The sequence below is a fragment of the Scylla paramamosain genome, chromosome 2 (assembly GCF_035594125.1).
Source record: "Scylla paramamosain isolate STU-SP2022 chromosome 2, ASM3559412v1, whole genome shotgun sequence".
Classification (NCBI taxonomy): Eukaryota; Metazoa; Arthropoda; class Malacostraca; order Decapoda; family Portunidae; genus Scylla; species Scylla paramamosain.
In genome coordinates this window covers 16603248-16625000 of record NC_087152.1, presented here as the reverse complement: position 1 = coordinate 16625000, position 21753 = coordinate 16603248, and the positions used below count along the sequence as shown (strand labels likewise).

The 21753-nt window shown below is 40.2% G+C and overlaps 1 protein-coding gene across 3 annotated transcripts in view; it reads left to right on the top strand.

Moving 5' to 3' along the window:
- LOC135111068 (nephrin-like) overlaps window positions 1–20180 on the top strand; it is a 75025-nt gene extending 54845 nt beyond the window's left edge. The window contains exons 10-26 of one of the 3 annotated variants that reach the window (XM_064024000.1): window positions 2020–2131; window positions 3489–3667; window positions 8757–8943; window positions 9096–9208; window positions 10521–10623; window positions 10784–10950; window positions 11240–11369; window positions 11581–11723; window positions 12191–12405; window positions 12917–13084; window positions 13326–13439; window positions 13636–13780; window positions 13961–14152; window positions 14359–14486; window positions 16069–16279; window positions 16859–17446; window positions 17663–20180. In XM_064024000.1, the coding sequence (XP_063880070.1) occupies window positions 2020–2131; window positions 3489–3667; window positions 8757–8943; window positions 9096–9208; window positions 10521–10623; window positions 10784–10950; window positions 11240–11369; window positions 11581–11723; window positions 12191–12405; window positions 12917–13084; window positions 13326–13439; window positions 13636–13780; window positions 13961–14152; window positions 14359–14486; window positions 16069–16279; window positions 16859–17446; window positions 17663–17721 (2954 nt within the window). In that variant the 3' untranslated portion in view covers window positions 17722–20180. Of the gene's footprint in view, window positions 1–2019; window positions 2132–3488; window positions 3668–8756; window positions 8944–9095; window positions 9209–10520; window positions 10624–10783; window positions 10951–11239; window positions 11370–11580; window positions 11724–12190; window positions 12406–12916; window positions 13085–13325; window positions 13440–13635; window positions 13781–13957; window positions 14153–14358; window positions 14487–16068; window positions 16280–16858; window positions 17447–17662 lie in introns of all 3 variants that reach the window. The other 2 variants (XM_064024008.1, XM_064023992.1) reach the window with 2 other exon arrangements.
- Window positions 20181–21753: the final 1573 nt, after the last annotated feature.

The window sequence follows — 21753 nt, the reverse complement described above, 5'->3', positions numbered from 1 at the left end:
TACTACTACTACTACTACTACTACTACTACTACTACTACTACTATTACTACTACTACTTACACATACAGCAGCAGTAGCAGTAGCAGCAGCAGCAGTAATAGTAACAGTAATAACAGCTGTATATACATTAGAATTGAAATTGAAAAGAATGTGCATATTTAATTATCTTTTTTTTTCATTTAATTACTTTTTTCTTCTTCTCCGGAAGACCGCGCTGCACATATCACTTCATAAAAAAACGAGCGTCTGCTAATGAGAGGAAAGGGAAGGTAGATTGACACGCGGACGAGTCACCCGGAAATGGGAAGGGAGGCTCGGTCAGGAACAGGTAGCCTTCATGTCAATATCCGGTGACGAACCTCCGCTCACCCGCGCCTTTTGTATTCAATAGACCCTCGATTCGTGCCTGTCTCACTCAGCGCTGCGGCGTAGGACCTCGATGTTGCAGCGCCAGAACTCGGTCAATTACGGGTGTTTACTCAATGCCTTACTTAACGGTAATGAAAAAAAATATTCAAATTATATTTTTTGTTTGTTTGTTTTTTTACGTGCTGCAGCCGATTTTCTAGTTTGTCTTCGCTGTTTCGGTTCCAGATTTCGGTCAGTTACGAGTGATTAATTAATGCCTCACTTAAAACTAATGAAAAATAGGTACAAATTATTAAATGCTTTTCTTTTCTTTTTCTTTTTTTTTTCTATCATGAGTTTCATCCAATTTATTTCGCCTTAACATTACTATCTCGTTGTTCCTGTGCCAGAACTCGGTCAGTTTTCGGAATTTAGTCAATGGCTCACTTGACGCTATTGAAAAAAGAATGCGTAAAAATTATTAAACTCTTTCTTTTCACGGATTGCATTCGATTCCTATTTTACCTTCACATTATTCTCTTTATTATCTCGCTGTTCCGACCCAAAAAACTCAGTCAATTATGAGTATTTTGCCAGTGCCTCACATAATGCTGATAAAAAAAAAAATAAAAAAACATACAAATTATTGAGCTTCTTTCTCTCTCTCACGTGTTGCATCCGATTTCTATTTTGCCTTCACATTATTCTCTTTCGTAAATATCTCGTTGTTACAGGGCCAAAACTCGGTCAGTTACTTAGTCAGTGTCTCACCTAACGTCAATGAAGAAATTATTCCGAAATTAAACCCCTTTATTTCCACGTGTTCCAGCTGATTTCTATTTTGCCTTCACATTATTCTTTTTCGGTAATAATTATTCCATTTCGTAACATCGTAATAAAAAAATTCACCCATTTTGAAGGGACGAAAATGTCACTTCGATAATTACACGACCCAGTTTCAGTCCTGCAATCAGTTATCATCTGGCAATACTGTGGTGAGGTTAAGAAACGTTTCTTCCGCTAATCTGCTGTACCAAGCTTGCCGTGTTCTGAATTCTCATTATAGCAGCAACCAGCGACCAGACCTCGTCTGTTCTGTGATTGACTGATGGAGGAACAAGCAGAGTGCACGAATAGTTGACTGATTTATTGTCAGAGTGTACGCTACGTCATCATTACCCACTCTGAAAGCAAGGACTAGCGTTGCTGACACGTGCGTATCTAACGTTCCACACGCTCACACAACATCACTCCCGGGAATAACGGTTAATCAAGCGCTGTCCTGTGTGTAGCACCGACATTCATTTGTCTAACCGTCAGTGGATGCAATCATCTGATGCAAATGTCAGGAAATGTTTGTATCTTTCATACACAAAATCTAGGAATGGGAAATTATATTATGACTAACATGAAAAATTACTGTTTTTTCCTACATGGGAAATATGCTAATTATTGCAAATGCCAGGTCAGTTTATTAATTCCCATCATATAGAACACATAACGTTAATGAACATATAGCTTATGTATCCTCACTCCCCATCCTCCCCCACCACACACACACACACACACACACACACACACACACACACACACACACATCGCATTGTCCTCCATTTGAAAAAGAGAAAAAAATGCATTGGTGATGAGCATGTTCTTTCATTCCCCTGCAGAGAGCCCCGGGGAGCCCCAGGTGGAGGTGGAGGGGAACGGCAAGGTGATGAGCGGGGATGAGGTGGCCTTCGTGTGCTCCTCTACCGGCGGCAACCCAGCACCGGAGCTGACGTAAGTACTGAGCCTGGCCAAGGGAGTGTGGGTATTGAGTGCCGACCAAGCGTGTGACTCGAGATTTGCTGAAAAGAGAGTTAACAAAGCTTCTTTAAGTAAATAAAAATTCTCTCTCTCTCTCTCTCTCTCTCTCTCTCTCTCTCTCTCTCTCTCTCTCTCTCTCTCTCTCTCTCTCTCTCTCTCTCTCTCTCTCTCTCTCTCCTCGAGACATTAAAAACTAACTCTCGACAATATCCCCTATTTTTGTATTCGTTTTATAAAGATTTGTTGTTTAAGTAGAATTATACATGTCAAGGATTTCATCAGTGAAATTAAAGAACGGAGTTTTTCTCTTTGACATGAGACTTCAAGAACTGTAACTGGGTGTGTTTACTCGGAAATACCACTTTTTTTTAATTCCTTTTATAAATATTTGGTGTTTAACTAGAATTATACATATGTGAAGAGTTTTATCAGTGAAGTTAATGAGCGATAAAATGTTGTATGCGAGCGAAATAATGATGGTATTTACCGATTTACCGTAACCACAAACATAACTTTTTTTACTACCTCCACTAACACTCCATTTCGTTTTATTTCACGGTATAATTAAAGTTTAGGGAAATTTGCTGGAATAACAGGCCAGCATTGTAATAACCCGATGTGGCGTTATTAAATGGAGTGAGAAACATTGCACGACCAGTAATGTAAATGTACGGGAAATATTGGGCAACACGTGTAAAATCTTTAACATATACTAACCGAGGGGAAGAATTAAACCTTGAAATAGATATTGAACAAAATTTTCACTGCCAGTAGTGCATATGTAAGGGGGATTTAGAGGAACAAGAGGAACAAACTTCACTGCGATACAGGATAACTAACAGCACCAGAAGTAATACATGAAATTTTATAAATATCTACATGAAAGAAGGGAATGAAAAAAATAGATTTTGCAATTTCTAAAGAGTTTAAAGACTAGAGGTGGCTGTAAAATAAGTAAAGATGTCTCAGAGTGATTAGTAATTATGGAAAGATATACCGAATAGCAGCCAAAGGGATAATATACACTAAAAAAAAAAAAAAAACTTAACTCTTTAAACAGATAGCGGCCAGGATTTTTCTTTCCCGTGTTTTCAGTCATATTTCAGGGAACTCTCTCACCTACCACGCTGAGGTTCTGGGCATTACCTTACACAGCATTTTTCCTCTATCACTGGGCTACTGTTTGCTTTATAATGACATCTGAAAATACCTCAAGGAAAATTGGCAAACTCTAACCCCGCCGTCTCTTGTTTCCATGATGAGGCGCATTGACTATTGACCGCGGCTCGACTGAAACACCAGCTCACGTGATTGATTTATCCCTCGGCAGGATGTACAAAGGCACTGAGAAATTGGAAGGGCTGAGTGTGGAGACCGAGGGTGGCGTAACCTGGGCGCGGGTCATGGTGGAGGTGAACGCGTCGGACAACGGAGAGAAGATCACGTGTGAAGCTTCCAATCTCGCCACTAGCATCCCCGTGGCCGGCCAGACCATCCTGAAGGTGAACTGTGAGTATCCTTCCTTTCCCTTCATTCGCTGTTTTGTGTGTTTTTCTTAAGTATGAGTCGTTTTTTTAATCCACCGCAATACCAGGTCTCTCTCTCTCTCTCTCTCTCTCTCTCTCTCTCTCTCTCTCTCTCTCTCTCTCTCTCTCTCTCTCTCTCTCTCTCTCTCTCTCTCTCTCTCCAACACACACACACACACACACATAAAACACACATTTGTATTAGTAATAGTAGCACTAATGGTAATAATAATAATAATAATAATAATAATAATAATAATAATAATAATAATAATAATAATAATAATAATAATAATGATAATAATAATAATAATAATAATAATAATAATAATAATAATAATAATAATAATAATAATAATAATAATAATAATAATAATAAAAAATAAGAAGAAGAAGAACACCACCACCACCACCACCACCAACAACAACAACAACAACAAAAACAACAACAACAACAACAACAACATCAACAACAGCAACAACAACAATAATAATAATAATAATAATAATAATAATAATAATAATAAAAACAAAAATAATAATGATAATGATAACAATAATAACAATAATAATAATAATAATAATAATAATAATAATAATAATAATAATAATAATAGCAATAACCACTAAACCACATTCAGAGTTTCAGGTCAGGTCAGGGTAATTACAAGCCCTTGAGAATCCCACTAAGCTAAGTGGTCTTCATCGCTGCTGCACAGTTTCCATGAGAGAGAAAAAACGCTAATAACAATTCCGCATTAATTACCCTGACGTCTTCACAGAGCAACGCCGCAAGACTGTGCTGGAGTGCAATTATGTATGCACAAGATCCTTACATTAATCATTTAAGGGAGAAATACTCGTACATTCACCTGACGTATATCTAACTAGCCATCTCTCTCTCTCTCTCTCTCTCTCTCTCTCTCTCTCTCTCTCTCTCTCTCTCTCTCTCTCTCTCTCTCTCTCTCTCTCTCTCTCTCTCTCTCTTTTCCTCCATTTTTTTTTTTTAGTTCACACACTTTGCTTTTGTTTTGTGAGACCAATTGGTGGGATTTTTAAAAATCCTTTGTATCGTTTGAGAGAAAAAGACAAAACAACACTGAAAGGCGGTCCCAATACACATGTATACTGATGTATTCCTGCCGCACGAAATATGAACATTTTGTTATATAGCCATAAAGAATGATCCTTTGTACATAATTCGTTGTGCTCTAAAATCAAACCGAGTGCAGTAAAGGTAACAGAGCAAAGCAATTAATGCAATATACTTTTGATATGCGGGGAGGGAGGGAAAGGAGTTATGAAAATATTTTGTAAAAATGAACAGAAAGACACTGCAAAACCTGGTACAGATAATGATAATGCTGCAGTTGGGGAGAGAGAGAGAGAGAGAGAGAGAGAGAGAGAGAGAGAGAGAGAGAGAGAGAGAGAGAGAGAGAGAGAGAGAGAGAGAGAGAGAGAGAGAGAGAGAGAGAGAGAGAGAGAGAGAGAGAGAGAGAGAGAGAGAGAGAGAGAGAGAGAGAGAGAGAGAGAGAGAGAGAGAGAGAGAGAGAGAGAGAGACCAACTGAAGGAAGGCTACGCTAAAGGTGACCTGGTTGGACCGGCGGCGGCGCGTACCTGGCCGTGGCATGAATGAACGTGACCGATCAATGAGCGGTGGGCGGCAAGCGGGGCGCCTGCGTGCAGCCGCGGCGGGAGCGGCGGCGACGTCTTTGTGAATGGAGAGGTTGCCATAGGAACGATAAATGTCCGTAGTGCAGAACTTCTTTATTCATGATAACTTACTCAACATTGCATGACTAATGAATATAAAATATACTGTCTTTTCTCTTAACTTTCATCTTTATTAGAAATAAATTTTTAACCATCACGTGGTTTGCCGGTGCAGTATTCATGTAGGTTAATTGCAAGCACAAGCAACATTGCGTCGACACCGAAAGACTAAACAGACGCTGGAAACTGACAGGTGTTGCGCACATTTTTACATTCTTGACGGGAAAACATTGCACAGCAAATTCTTATCGCTACATTGAAAATACTTCTTTTAATAGCAAACAAAGGGATTGAATATTTCAGGAAAAGGTAATTACATACCGAAAACCTTCAGACTTGTTGGCAATTCAGGAAAGAACACATTCCAGTTGAACTTAAGAGCTCATAGCAAAGTAAACTCTGCGGACCTATGATAAAGTATTTTGTTGTGTAATAGAAAGTGTGGCCAGTTGTCTAATGCATTTCCGGAAAGGTGGCGAAGGCCGCGCTGACCACTCCGATAGATAGATAGATAGGTAGATAAATAGATAGAGAGAGAGAGAGAGAGAGAGAGAGAGAGAGAGAGAGAGAGAGAGAGAGAGAGAGAGAGAGAGAGAGAGAGAGAGAGAGATACTCATTGATATATAGATAGATAAATGAGAAGAAAAGCTTCCTTTGTTAGTAAGGCTTAATCATCACTCAATACAAATTTATCAGTTAAATAAATACAATAAAGAAATGTTTGAAGTTTTCAAGGCAGAAACCGACCAACGTAAGCCTCTGAGTTCAGATAACCTGGAATTACATTAGAATAATAATTGTAAAGCGGATTTCAATAATAAGGAGAGCGGGAAAAAGCAGGATCTACAACAGAGGCAAATAAATGGTACCGGCAGCCACTACTGAACGACTGACTGAAGCGCGGGAGAATGACGTTATCTACTCTCATATTTACTCTGGACGTTAACACTCTAAGAACAAATTATTCAGCACCATCAACTACGTACGTACTAAGCAATTTCCTATACATATGTTTCTTTTCTAATAAAGCAATGGAAAGTCTTCACGAGCCAGTGTGGAAATGGTAGAGTGAATAGCATATCCTGCACCGCCCACCTTGATGCAGGCGAGCGTCGTGCTTATCGTGAGAGAAGTTCATAATTGCCACCTGTTGATTCGCACGCCGCCAGGTCAGCCACGATCACCAAGGCGCAGTCACAGCTTGTTAGTGAGGTGTTCTTATGTAGGTCTGCCTTTGAAATCTAGTTGCCGGGAAGGTGAACCGTAAAAAACACGCTAACTGAAAACAACACTCCGACAACCTGACTCGGTGTAAAAGAGGTGCTGGAATAACAAGGGTGCTTGGTGTACAGCCAGTGTTCCTGTCACAAACCAGCTAGATGAACTGTGTGTGTGTTTAAATTATTTTTTTTTATTTATTTATTATTATTTTTTTTTATTGCTATGCTTGTCCCTTCTTGTTATAACAAAGGTACCTGGTTTACTGGCCAATGATCCTGACACGAATAATCCAATTGTTATATGATTTCCTGTGTAAATCATCTTAAGGAAAAATAATTAATGCTTACGCTCGTCCGCTTCTTAACATTTATAGCGCTGTAAAAACAATCTTTGTAAGGACACGGAAAAGAAAAGAAAACAAAAGGGAATTGATTTAGTCTTTTCTAAAATGCAGAACAATATGAGTTTGGTGCAAAAATAAATCTAAAAAGTTTCAGGTGAATATGAAAAAATACCTTCTAGCAGTGAAAGGAGTTAATGCTCAGGAAAAAGAAAAAAAGAGAAGACCGACTAGAAATGGTGAAGATATGAATGCACTGGAGTGGCACCCCAGACTTCTCAGGCATCTCATTTCATTCTTTCAAAAGCCCTGATACTCCTAAAGCAGGGGAGATTAAAAGGTCTAGTGTTTTGTGCAAACAGTGGCCAGAAACAGGAAGACAGCATCGCTCATCTCTCTCTCTCTCTCTCTCTCTCTCTCTCTCTCTCTCTCTCTCTCTCTCTCTCTCTCTCTCTCTCTCTCTCTTTGCTATGTGTCTTAAATCCGAGAGAACAGTAACATTCATACTAATAAAACCTCCTATTTCCATTACCGTCAAGCCAATTCATGTTCATTGGCAAAGACTGTATGATAAATGGCATTGAACTGCATTTTTCCTCTTTCACTCATTCTTTCCCAAAGTGGTATCATCTGACGCCTGAGATGTCCACCACCTCGCCTCTCCTCTTCTTACTACCAGCCACTTGGCGATATTATTTTGACATTTCACCTTTTAATAATATGTGTCAGGTCGGACCCTGGAGGAGGAAATATTATTTTCAACGTCTGCCCACGTCGTCGTTGCTCTCTCTCTCTCTCTCTCTCTCTCTCTCTCTCTCTCTCTCTCTCTCTCTCTCTCTCTCTCTCTCTCTCTCTCTCCGTCGTCCAACGCCCACATGCGAACGCACAAACGTACAAACTTTCATTGATACCCCCACACCTGCGCGCGCATCCCCAGCTCGCTCCATTCATTAATCTGGCTGGCCGGGTGCCTCTTCCCTGCCCCTCCCACCAGAACATCGAAGCCCCATCCACCTTCCCTCCTCCCTCTTGCCTAATACCACCACCTCTCTTTCACTAGCGTCCCTCCTCTTCGCTCTCTTTCTCTACGTTTCCTCTTCGAACTCATCCGCTATATTGCTCTTTTTTTTATGCCCTTTGTTTCTTCACCTCAAACCACCTGCTGCGTATATCTTCCTTCTCTTCCTTCCCCACCATCGCCGCCGCCACTGATGCCGCATCCCTTGTTCTTCCTAAATCCCTCCCTCCCCTCCTCATCCTCTCTCTCTCTCTCTCTCTCTCTCTCTCTCTCTCTCTCTCTCTCTCTCTCTCTCTCTCTCTCTCTCTCTCTCTCTCTCTCCTACGCCTGCGCTGCACCAGTATCTTGCAACATTCAAGGGACACTGTTAACTCGTCAACCCTGCCCGCACTGTCAGACACACACACACACACACACACACACACACACACACAAGCCTCTACAATATTCCCAGCGCCTTCGTTCTACTAAACCTTTCCCTTATTTCCCCTACCAACATGAACAACTGCCTTCTCATTTTCCATCCCCTTCCAACATTATTCTCTCCGCCACCCTTGCAAGAACTCGACACTTCACCTCACCGCGCCTCCCTTTGTACTCAGTTTTCACATATGCCGCTATCAGTATCCCTCCCTACCATAACCTATCTACCGCCCTTTGTTCCCTATTTAGAATACATTGTTTCCCTCACTCAAAGCCTCCCACCCTTCCTTCCACAGATCCCGCCTGGGAGGTGCGAGGATGGGCCAACCCCCGCAGCGTGGAGGTAGGACACGTGGCCAAGCTGACCTGTGAAACGTCCTCCAGCGTGCCTCCTTCTGTTGTCACTTGGCACTCCTCAGGCGCTGCCCTCACCCAGCAGTCCTTCAAGCACTCTCAAGGACAGTTCGGCGGCACAGTCACGAGGTAAAATAAACAAATAAACAGCACAGAGGTATTATTCGCTGTTTAAAACACACAAAGACGCGGTGACACACAGATGATCTCGCCTTACTCAAAAGATTATGTTTTGCGGAGTTTTTTTTTTTTTTATCATCCATTTGTTTCTTGTTCCCTAGATCCAAGGTGCGTGTACGTGTGCGCGCCGAGGACCAGGGACGCGTCATCACCTGCGAAGCTGACAACGGCCTGGGCGTCACCGTGGCCACCAACATCACCCTGGACGTGCTGCGTAAGTGTCACCCGCTTTGCCTCGGCCACTCGCTTGCTTTCAGGCATCCATCTAGTTATTTTGTATTGTCTATTTAATCATTTATCGGCTTCATGCAACTGTTTTTCCACGTCTGTTAGATATTTTCATGTTTTTTCTCGTACGTCTTTTGTCTTCTTTTTTCTTTTTTTTTGCCAGTCCTGAAATGTGATTGATATCTTTCTCGATCCTGGATTTGAACACACATCCTCGTGTCCGTCATCACGATCTTCATGTGTTATTTGCTTTGTGTTGATGAGATGTTTTACTGTTTTATTATTCATGCATTTTTTTCAGCAAATGTCATGGATGAGTATTTACTTATTTTCTTCATTTTTCTCGATATTTTAAGTGTTCCTAATTCATTGACTTATATAAGAACTTTTTTTAATCTCGTAAGTTGACCATTTCATGCAGTAGTTGTAGATATTTTGTACTTTTATTACGTTCAAGTCTTCCCTCCTCCCGTTGCTTATCTGTTTCCCAGTATTGTGCTGTGCGTGCATCTGTTCATTTGCTTTCACTTTTGCTTTTCGATTGACAGGATTTTCAGAGCTTCCCTCGCCGCCTACCATTATTCTACTTAGCTCGCCGCTCTTGGTGACCTGCATGCATAGCAGACAAGAGCTGGCGAACACCGGTCCAATTATTTCTCGTTTACCGCTGCATTATCAGCAAATTTACCATGTCCTATGCACTTTCTGAAGGGTGGATGAACGAGTATTAAATAATAAATTATTCTGAAAAGTAAGGTAAGGTATTATTTTCATGGTAATATTCCGTTGATTCATGAATTAGCAGGTTTTCACACTCGGTCAGTCAGATTCATTCCCGCCTGTCCGGAGCCTTCGCCCGTCATCGAGCAGCATTTTCTTAGAGAATAAGCTACTCGTGTCAAAACAACGGCTGACGGGGCGGGAGTGTGGGAGAGGACGGACGTTTGGAAGGAACGCTGGTGGGACCTCGTCAGTAGTTCATCTTTAACACGCGTTACGTAAAGAAAAGCAACCATGGGTTTTTGCTAGTTCCAATAAAACATGTAAAAGACAAAATTTATCCCACTCGAAACACACACACACACACACACACACACACACACAGCAACATGGAACGAATACACTCCTGCTCTAATGAAAGTGTTTGAGGAAAGGCTGGCTCCCGGCTACCACAAATCATTTCGGTCGAGTCAGATCTCTTTACACCACACGACTTCACTCCACTCCACTCCACCTACTTCCCAGCTCCATCTTGACCAACACCATAGACCATGACTCACTTCTCATTATTTCTACAGACGGTCCCATGTGGGTCTTCACGCCTGTCAAATTCGTCGACGTGCAGGAGGGTAACGACGTGACTCTTACAGCATCTGCAGAAGCCAACCCAGGCCCTGTCAAGTAAGTTTTCATTTTCTAAAGGTAGTTACGAATATATTTCCCTCGACCACTGTTCATATCTCAAGTAGCGATGTTTTCAAAACATCCCCCGTTCACAGAACATCATTTGCTCTCAAAAATATACAAGCGCTGGACTGATCTTGCCGTTCTCATGTTACAGGTACAAGTGGTATCAAGGGCGCCAGAAGCTGGATGGGATTGAAACCGAGACTGGTGATGGATTGTTGAAGCTCGAGAAAGTGCAGCGTGATATGGGCGGCAACTACAGCGTCACAGCCAGCAGCGTGCACGGGGCCATCAGCTCTTCCTTCACCGTGAATGTTCTGTGTACGTATTACCATTACCGCTACTGTTATCTTCTGACTAGTATAAAGGCTGATGGTCGTGAGGTAAAACTGAATAGCCCAAAAAAATGCATTAAAACACGTCGCTTTCTTCCTACTCTTAATATCTTTCTGAATGTTATACTGAAATTCAAACGACTTTCTCTTATGAAACACACACACACACACACACAACACACACACACACACACACACACACACACACACGTGGAAAAAGGAATAACAAAGTCACCAAGCATACAAGAATAACAAGGTTTTCGCAATGATGACAGACGGTCCCCGGAATCTGTCTGTGCCTGAGCGTGTGCTGGCGGACCGAAACGAGACTGTGAGCATCCAGTGCGTGGCGGACGGCAATCCAGCCCCTAATGTGACCTGGATCAGGGCAGGGGACGACACCAAGTAAGTGCCCATCAAGCTGACGTGTGGTTTGATGAGTGTGATAGAACATTTTTTTTTTTTTCACGACCTTATCTCTCTCTCTCTCTCTCTCTCTCTCTCTCTCTCTCTCTCTCTGGAAGTGTTATAATAATGTCTATCCTTCATCTTAACTTACATGAGTAGTGCTTAGTGCTTCTTTGTACAGCCGCCTGACCCACACCTCCCTCCGCAGCTCCATTCTGGCAGCTGGCGTCGGTGAGGCTCAGCTGGTGGTGGACTGGGCCACGCCATCTGACACAGGCATCTACCTCTGCCATGCCTCCAACGAGGTGTCCGCAAGCGTGTCTCCCGCTCGCACTGTCATCGTCGTGCCTCGTGAGTATATGTATTTACAAACCTACAGGATGGTTGACAAAACCCTGAAGTCTTGTCCTTACCCATGACACGTGTAGATTTCCGTCACGGTGTCAGTAAAGCGCTGTCACGAACACATTGACCGGAGATAGAGAAAGACGTGCATGATTCTTTCGAAAACTTCTGTAACTTCTTTATATTGATTTTAGCAGCCCTCTAACCACGAACGACAGAAGACAGTAGGGAGATCCATTATCCATTCTAATATACAGCATTGTTCTTTGCCTCAATATGTAAGGTTTAAAAATAGATGCAAGGGAAATCTGTTACAAATTCTCTGCTTGAAATGAAATAACATAAAAAAAGAAAAAATCTTGTTCGCCTTTTTTCATGTAGTTCTTTAATAATTTTCACCCCTTCCTTATTAATTTAACTTACGGCTCCCTGCTCAAAAACTATTGGTAATGAGGTTTCTTCCCGGCGTGCAGAGGCCCCAAGCAGACCGACCACCAGCCTGGACGGCTGGGAGGATGATATGGAAGAGGAAGGAGCAGTGTGGACAGGCACATCATGGGCAGTGATGGGCGGCGTAGGCGTACTGGACTGCCGTGCGCGCGCTTCTCCTCAACCTTCCTTCCAATGGACTGATGCTGACGGCCGCCCCATCAGCACTGGAGACAAATATTTAATCCATTATCCTCAGGTAAGGTTAACATTTCACGTTACCCGCTATTTTAAGTTAAGCGATATTGATATTTCGAATTAACACGATAGTTGTGGCTGTCTCCAGGTGCGGATCTCTCTCTCCTTACCCCTTGTGCCCCAAGTTACCTCATTTATTCAATACCCTCATTTTCTGACATGTTCCTTATATTCTCATCTCTCTTAGCACTTCCCACTATTCGAGATATTTTTTTTTCTTTTTAACATTCTTGGTGATACACTCCATTCTTTCTCGTCTTTTCTGTACTCATGACAACTATTTTTTTCGTTGATAGCTTAGTATTTCCCCGGAGTAAAATATTAATTAAAAAAAATAATAACTGCTTGGAAATATAACATAATTTATCAGGCCGTTTGGAGTCCTAAGATTTAGTTTTAGAGCTGCCCTTGGTGTAGCACGTTCCGTCTGATGCCTTTTTTTCTTATATTTGTCACAACTGCATGATCATATACAGACATGAGGCCTATTAGGTTTTAATTACATTTTCCAGCTTGTGGATGATGTCGTGGAGTGGTCATCTGTGCTTGAGGTGAAGGATATCACTCAAGAGGACTTTGACAATTTCACCTGCACCATCACCAACTCTCTGGGATCCCTGGACTTCCCTCTCTCTCTCAATCGACACTCTCGTCCTGGTGCTGCTCCCCTTATCCTAAATGTAGGTTCCCTTTCCTCATTGAACAATATTAGTAATGGGCATTTTAAAGTAAACTTTAAGGTATACTTTTCAAGTAAACTTTAAAAGTATACCTTAAAAATTGCACTTAATGATTCAGATTCTTAGACATCCACACCACCAGCACTTCAAGCTTGATTTATTTGCTCTTAGAGGTGTCTGTCAGTCACTCCCTTATTGATGGCTAATGCCTTGCCTCTGAATGACAACTATGCCTGTGCAGGTGACTGTAGTGAGTGACTCTGGCGTGATTGTGACCTGGAATGATGTGACTGAGGGTCCAGCACCTGCAGGCTATACCATCAGACTCCGCAGTGACCAACACCCTCAGTATCAGGTGAGCAATGCAGCTGCACACAGCCACTTCTAATCTATCACTTATCACTGTGTTCATAACCATCATGATCTACATTGAGACTTACAGTTCATTACTTGATGTAATGTGCAAATAAGTCTAACTTAAAACTAAGATAACTGGTAAGAAAAGCAAGAATTTGTAGGACATCAATTTAGAACATTATTTCTATGTGCAGTTGGTAGATGTGCCGGGAACCAACACTAGCAGCTGGGAGGTGAAGGGTCTCTCTACCGGGGCCAAGTACTCCTTCACTGTGCAGTCTTACAACCAGAAGGGCCGCCCCTACCATACCTCCCCTGCCATTGAGGTCCTCATGAAAGGTACACTTCTGCTTTTTAACAGGTGCCTTTCACTGTTGTTACTGATCAACATTCCAGAGGTCCTGGATTCATCTTTCATTTTTTTCATAACTGAATCATAATATGAAGCATTCTTTGAAATATTATGCAACAATCCATTTACTTTAAAGATCCTCTACAATGTGTATTCTTTGACAGCAGATTATGAGATGGATGAGGAGACTTCAGATGAGACTGAGAAGACTGATGATGAACAAGTGGTAAAGAGGCCTCAGGGCATCTCGCTGTTCATGTTTGTTCTCATTGCACTTACGGGAGCCGTCCTCTTTGTACTCAACATCACAGGTGTCCTCTGTTACCTACGCCGCCGCTCCTTCTTCCAAGGCCTCTCAGGTAAATTTCTCTACCACTTATTCTTGGAAACTGTTGGGCACAGTTTTCACATTTTACATTTATTGTTCCATAACAGTACAGTACAAGATTTGTACTTTACTTTAAGCAACTTTTGATACACATTTTTGGTGAAAATTAAGTCATGTAGTGAATAATTACTTGCCTTTAAGGTTGGTAATATTTGCCTCCCAATTTCTCCATTACAGACGGTTCCTCACGCAAAGACTCAGCATATGAGGTCCCATCTCCATCTCTGGTCGACCACCTGTCACTGAGTTCTACCGACGACATCCCACCTCCTGACTACGAGGTAACACCTCCGCTGCCCCAACAGGTAACCATTCCGCTGTCCCGGGTTGTAACTGACTGCTTGTCCTCGTCCCGGTGCACGGCACTAGTGTCCTGCCAGTGTGAGGCCGAGGAGACTTTCTTTCCATGGAGAGAGAGAGAGTTGGTTGGCCAGGGCTCAGAAGGGGACGGACAACATCTATGGCCATAATTTGTGGATCTTCAAAGGGGCTGAATCCCTGACACAGACCACAAATATTGTAAACAATGACATGCACTCGCTCATATACAAATGTTCTAAGTACACACTTTCAAGGTAATGAAACCCACCCGGGACCTCGAAATAGATACCTGCATTACCACTAGAATAGCATTAAGTAGACGTGTGTACACTTCTGAGCTGTAAGATTCACCCCTCCCTGTCTATTTCCTACTATGAGCAAATTCTCCTGTGAGCAAGCTCTAGGACCTTTGACTTCATTCAAGATGACTACTTAGCCCTCGGCCCAGGATTCCTCTCTCCCTCTCAACCTGATCCTATCCTTCCTCTCCCAGTGCTAAGATCCTGGTGTCTTGTTTGAACTCAATTTCCACCATCCTGGACTGCAAAGAGCTCCTAGGCCTTGTGTTCTCACCCTTAGTTTGGTGATGTGCTTCTGTCTTTGTTCAGTCCTACACTCCTGCATCCACTCCATTCATTCACTTATCGGATTACATTGATTTTCAATGCACGTAAATATGCTGCCATGAAAACTGTGTCATATCACATATCAAAGGTGTGGAGTGACTTTCCAAAATTTATTTTTCCTTATACTATATTACTACATTTAGTATTCACTATCTTGCAACACTTAAAATTTGTAATTCCCCTTTCTCAAATAGTTAAATATTATACTACAATTTAGATTCAAACATAATTTATGCCTCGGTGACAAATATATATAATGATGCAGAAATAAGTGCTCCGTCTACAAGATACAAGTATTTGTAGGCCACCCACAATAACTTGTTAGTGGTACATTTTTTATCATCTCTCATCATCAAAACAAAGACATTTTACCTCTGTCCCTCAAGTCCTGCATCATTATGTTACATGTTTGCAATTTCACATCAAATTATTCAATTTTTCACTTATAATGCATCATTCCATACATGAAAATACCATTATTATGATTTTTTTCAGACACATTATATAAACTTATCTTCATCCTGCAGACTTAAATGCTCCTCCTTTCCTCCTCCCTACTCCTCATTTCCTCTTTCCTCCCTCCCTGAGCTGCAACACTGTCAGTTATATTCATGACTTGTCATGCACCTTCCATGTGCATCTCGGTCATTCAGTGTTTATTAAACTCATGTTCCTGGCACCTTAAATTGACCAAATCCCAATGTTAGCATAGAAAGTAAAACTTGGTCCTTGTTTTGATCCCAATCTAACTGTTGGGATATACATCAATTATTGCATTGTTTGCATTCTTTATATGCTTCTACAGTATCATGATATTCATGAATTTTCACTTATAATCTTGACCGATCACAGATATGCACATGTCAAGGGTGCAGAAAAAGATAACTGTTTCTTCTCTGCGAACAACAGTCTGCAGTGTGTGCATTCTTTTCCCTTACAGCAAGTGATGGGGACATTGGGCCGTGTCAGCTTTGGAGGCAGCCTAGTGGATGTAAGACGTGCCTCAGGCTCACGTGGTACTCCTTCACTGGCCAGGAGCAGCCCAATTGTCACCTCCTCCAGCACCATTTCAGCAGGACTTGACCTTGATATTGATGAAATCATTGCTCCTCCTGACGACTTTTCCAATGAACTCAACAGTATGCCATCAGGTGAGTGGTGGCTCAGAAAAAACAAACATTTCACCTATACAGGGGGTCCTTGAGTTACAAAAGAGTTCTGTTCATATGCCACATCATAAACTAATTTTCACCATAGGCCAGAACCATTCTAAGTAAGCACATACTGTATGTCACCTATGCTAATGCTATTGTAATGTAAATTCATAATCTAGGGTATAAAAAGAAAACTACTGTACCTGTAAAAAACACATGGAAGACACAGTAAATAGAAAATAATGGAATAAATCACTAACAAAAAAAATCAGTAAATGAGAATATACTGAGACAAGCACTGTCAGTGTTGTAACCACAAAATGACAGAAGTCAAGACCATCATAAACCAAGGACCCCTTGTATGTCGGAATTTCTTGGGAGATCCCAAATATGACTGTTCATACTCACTTTCTGGAATATGAATTTGATGGCTTGTGAATCAAAGATCTGCCAGTTAATATTTCATTTTTTAACTGCTCCAGTTCTCTTACCATGCTTTAGTTTTTGTTTTTGTTTCATAATATTCTGTAAACCTCTCCTCAGAAAGGATTCAGGGAAACATTTCCTCCTATTCAGATGAGATCATGTCTGGATGCCATGGACACAACTCCTGGGCCGACCTGGATAACATGTCATCCTCAGAGCAGCTCGTCCCTCGCTCATCTGGGCGTGACTTACCCATCAGTCATCATTCCAGAACATCTTACACTTCATCCACATTCCACCACAGCTTGGAATCTCTTGATCAGCTGTACAGTCTGACCCAAGAAACTAGACAGCCTCTCACCCTTCCTAGGCCTCCATCACACATGATCTACCATGGGCCACCTCACTTCCAGCACCTGCTGCAGCACCATCAACATGAACACATGCACCAGATTACACAGGAGAGCCAACAGCAGCAGCAGCAACATATGATATTGCAGCAGTGCCCACAGTACCAGTTCCCAATGCCTCTAGATGGTTCCCAGGCCTTTGGTTATCCAAAACACCTGACACAGGAGGAGCAGTACTACCTGCAGCAGCAATCTCATTACCAGCCACATCCATCAGAACAATCAGAACCTATGTCTCCATCCTATGCCAGCCTTGATCCTTCAATGCTGTATGCACAGCACTCAACATTTTTCACAGATGGGTCTCAGTCTACCTCAGCATATTCTGGTTAGTTTTTCTTTTTTAATGATTTATTGTATATTGTGAATTCAAGTGCAAAAGTACCTCACTACTTACAGAATGTCACACACTTACACATTAAATATAAATGTAGGTAGATGTAACTTTATGGTGAATTCTTATCATTGTTAAAATATGCTTCCCTTGCCTCCTCCTTTTTCCTCACTACTTTTACTTTCTCTGATAAATTTATCTTCTCAACAGACCAGCAAAGTGAAGGATCACCTCCAGTCCAGGCAACAGTGAGATTCTCCCTTTCTTAAACAATTCTTCTGCCATCTACTCTGCCACTTCGTGATGAACACGGACTGAGAACTCTGCCATTACCACAAAATTAAGAGCTTCAACAGACTAAACAAGATCACCACTAAATGTTACACATGATTCAATTTCTTTTGGCAGTGCAAATCAGTTCCCAAGTTACAGGTTTAAGATTTCCAGTAAAATTCAATCTATCACATCAATATGTTCTCTTCAGTACTCCATCATGTACCTAAATCATTGCAGTGTATGTTTCTATGTGTAAAGAACATATTTGTTCACTTGTCATGAAACCAACCCCTGCTCACATATTTATTTGATACAAAATTTTCTTCAAAGATCATTAAATAACTGATCAATATAGATATATATATTCTTAATAATTGTCCATGCCCATTCCCCAAAAATTATTAACTATAATTTATCTTATTTAACAGCATTCAACATGTAGCTGGTCTACAACAGATGTTTGCAGAATCCTTGAACATATCATTAACATAGTGAGCATCCAATGATGGAGTTTGTTTAATGGTGCTGTCACAACCACAGTGAATAATGCAGGGTGACCAAGATATATTTATTGTCCATTCATCCCTCCAGTCTAACTGTACATTCTGTAAATACCCATGACATATCATCTCATCAACATGTCAATTCAGTGAAATTCAGCAAAATCACAAATTCACAATCATATCATTATTGTGCCATGAACACATTACTGCATAATATAGATAATGCCACCACATGTCAATTGTGTGGTCAGAATAATTACTTGTAAGTCTACCACTGACTCTACAATTGTGTCTTTCCTCATGTCTGTTGTCAGATGTGGACTTCTGTGGTTTCTTCTTTGATGGACTTCCTTAGATTAAATTCTATCTGTGATATCTTGCTATTATATTAATGGTTCTGAATGAGTAGAGTGTTGAGGTAGTAGATGGCCATGCATTTTTTACGTGTGATTCAAGGGATGTTAGTAAAATGTTATGTAGTAATAGTATGTGGTATTTATGTTACTATGATTTGATGTTGAGCGTTTTGCTGTTGTAGATATCAGTCTTCTTTACGTTGCCATGGTTCGCTGCATTTCAGCCCAGGGGGTACCAAAAGACGAGTTAGCAAATGTCTAGTTACAGCGCTCATATCAGATTATGAACTTATTGAGAACTTATTCTTGGATAATGTAGTTAAATGTTTTGTTACAACCACTTAGTTGCAAAGAATTTTAATGTGACATAGTTAAATTTGAAATTTTAAAATGACAGGGTATTACAGAGTTACCATAGGTAAATGATATGTAATTACTTATATCATTTAAAGATATTCTTATATGGTACAAAGTTTATATGTAAGATAGTGAATGTTACTGTATGCTGCAAAGTATAATAAGTATCCAACAAATTATTTAACAGATCTATAATTTTACAATGTTCCTTAGAATAATATTTTTACACAAGCTCTCCTTTTGTTCACATTCATGGCTTATTGCATTTCTTAAACTTAGTTCATAAATTCTTACCTTTCTCTATAATTTTTTTCATCAATTTATAGCATTTTCATGATACATACATCTGTATGCATACATATTCATATAAATAATATAGCTATAATAATACATATACATTATTTATTTATTATTTATTTTTTTTCCACATCATGATCTCAAGAATACCACAACCATTTCATGACCATTCTCCTCTGTTGCTCCCCACTGCTTAAAGTTCCAGATACTGGCATCAAGTCCCAACCATTCTCACTTTTCTTGACATATTGCTCTATTGCTCTGGTTCACCATCTTACTCACATCTTTTTATTAGTCACCTACACAACCTATTACTTTTTATGGACTTAAATCTCCATATTCTACTTCTTATTCATCACTGTAGCTTACCTCTGTTATCATTTTCACTCCAGTATCTACACCCAAGAACCAACTTTCCTTCCTGTATCAGTATTTTACTATTCATTACTGTATCTGTGACTCCTAAACCTCTACCTATATACTGTATTATACATCTCATCACATTGTTCTTTGCTGTATTCATCCAAAAACACCTTCCATCATGCTCATCTCCCAAATTTTGTACCTACATTATGTACTTGCACCTGATACATGTTCCACTTTCACTTCCATACACCATTTTTTCCATTCTTCAACAACCAGACATTTTATTTGCCACCATGCTATCTATGGATATATTAAGTGTCAGTCCAAGACAGGGATGTAACTATCAGTATGTCTCCTTGTTTTATATCTTTGTGAATGGATCAGTGAGAGAGGTATTTACATATCATGTATATCATTGTTGTTATTATTATTATTATTATTATTATTATTATTATTATTATTATTATTATTATTATTATTATTATTATTATTATTACAAATATTATTATTACTATTATTATATATTATATATTATATATTATATATTATATACAAATACATGAAGAAAAACTTCTTTTGGCTGAATTTTCAGGATCCTTATGCCTCAAGTGCAGTGTGGTACCTAAGATTATTTCAATCATTATGCAATTTCCCTCATCTTAGATAAGGTGCTTGGGATTTCACAAGTCTCCTCTTTACATACTTTAACAAACAGACTCATTTTAATGATAACACTATGAACAAACTCACATTTTCTATTCTGGTAATAGTTCAAGTGGGATATAAGATGCTCCATCCCAGAGGGCATTAACACTGTTGCCTACCACTATCACATTAAACCAGGGTGTACCCACAACCAGAACACAGATAATACTCTGAAATTCTGGGCAAATGTTCTGAGAGTTAAAAAAAAAAAAAATGAGGAAAAGCTACTGTCAGATTGAACCCAGGACATGAGCATGAAAGCCAAGTATGTTACTGATTGAGCAGTACAGCACATCCATGTTTGTTGTAATTTAGCTCACTACAACATTAGGAAGCACAAAGTCTAGAGGACTAGAATGATTTGAATGTGAAAGTGGTCCATCCAAGAAGTATTCATGGCCTTAATGAAAAATTGGATACTAGTAGATATGGATATGGGACAAAATGAACATTGCCCCTTCCCTGTACAAGTATGCCACAACTAGGTAAATAAGAACATAAGAACATAAAAAAATAAGGAAAGCTGCAAGAAGCCATCAAGCTTGCATGTGGCAGTTCCTCTATGAAACATACATACCTATTTCCACCTATCATTCTCATCCATAAATTTGTCTAATCTTATTTTAAAGCTCATTGCAACTAGGTAAGTATGATGCACATAATAAACTTGGTTCTGTCATATATAAGTAAGTAAAACAAGAAGATACACACACACACACACACACACACACAGCTAGTCAATAAATATGTATATATGCAAATACAAATATAAATAAATCAATACATGATATAAATGAGGAGTGAAATTACAAAACCAGGAGTATATATTGTATGTGTGGAGTGATTTATTAAAATTTATCACCAATCATCTTGGCATGCCATGTCTTTCTACATATCCACATACGTCTCTCTAAAGAATGTAAATTTAACAACTTCAATCTCGCCTCGTAAGGAATACCTCTCATCCCTTGTATCCTTTTAGTCATTCTCCTCTGTACTGATTCTAATAGACCTATATCTTTCCTGTAATGTGGGGACCAGAACTGCACAGCATAGTCTAGATGAGATCTGACCAGTGCCAAGTATAACTTTAATATTACTTCTGACCTTCTACTTTTAACACTCCTAAAAATTAATCCTAGTACCCTATTTGCCCTGTTTCTGGCCTCTATGCATTGTTTCCTGAGATGGAGTTCAGAGCTAACTATAACTCCTAAATCTTTCTCATACCCTGTATCTACCAGAGTTTGGTTGTTTAATGTGTACCTACTGTGTAGGTTTCTTCTACCTACGCTAAGTACTTTGCATTTGTTGATATTAAATTGCATTTGCCATCTATCCGTCCATTCATTCATTCTATCTAAGTCTGCCTGCAAGGCGATGGCATCCGATTCTGACCTAATTAATCTACTTATCTTTGTGTCATCCGCAAATTTACTAA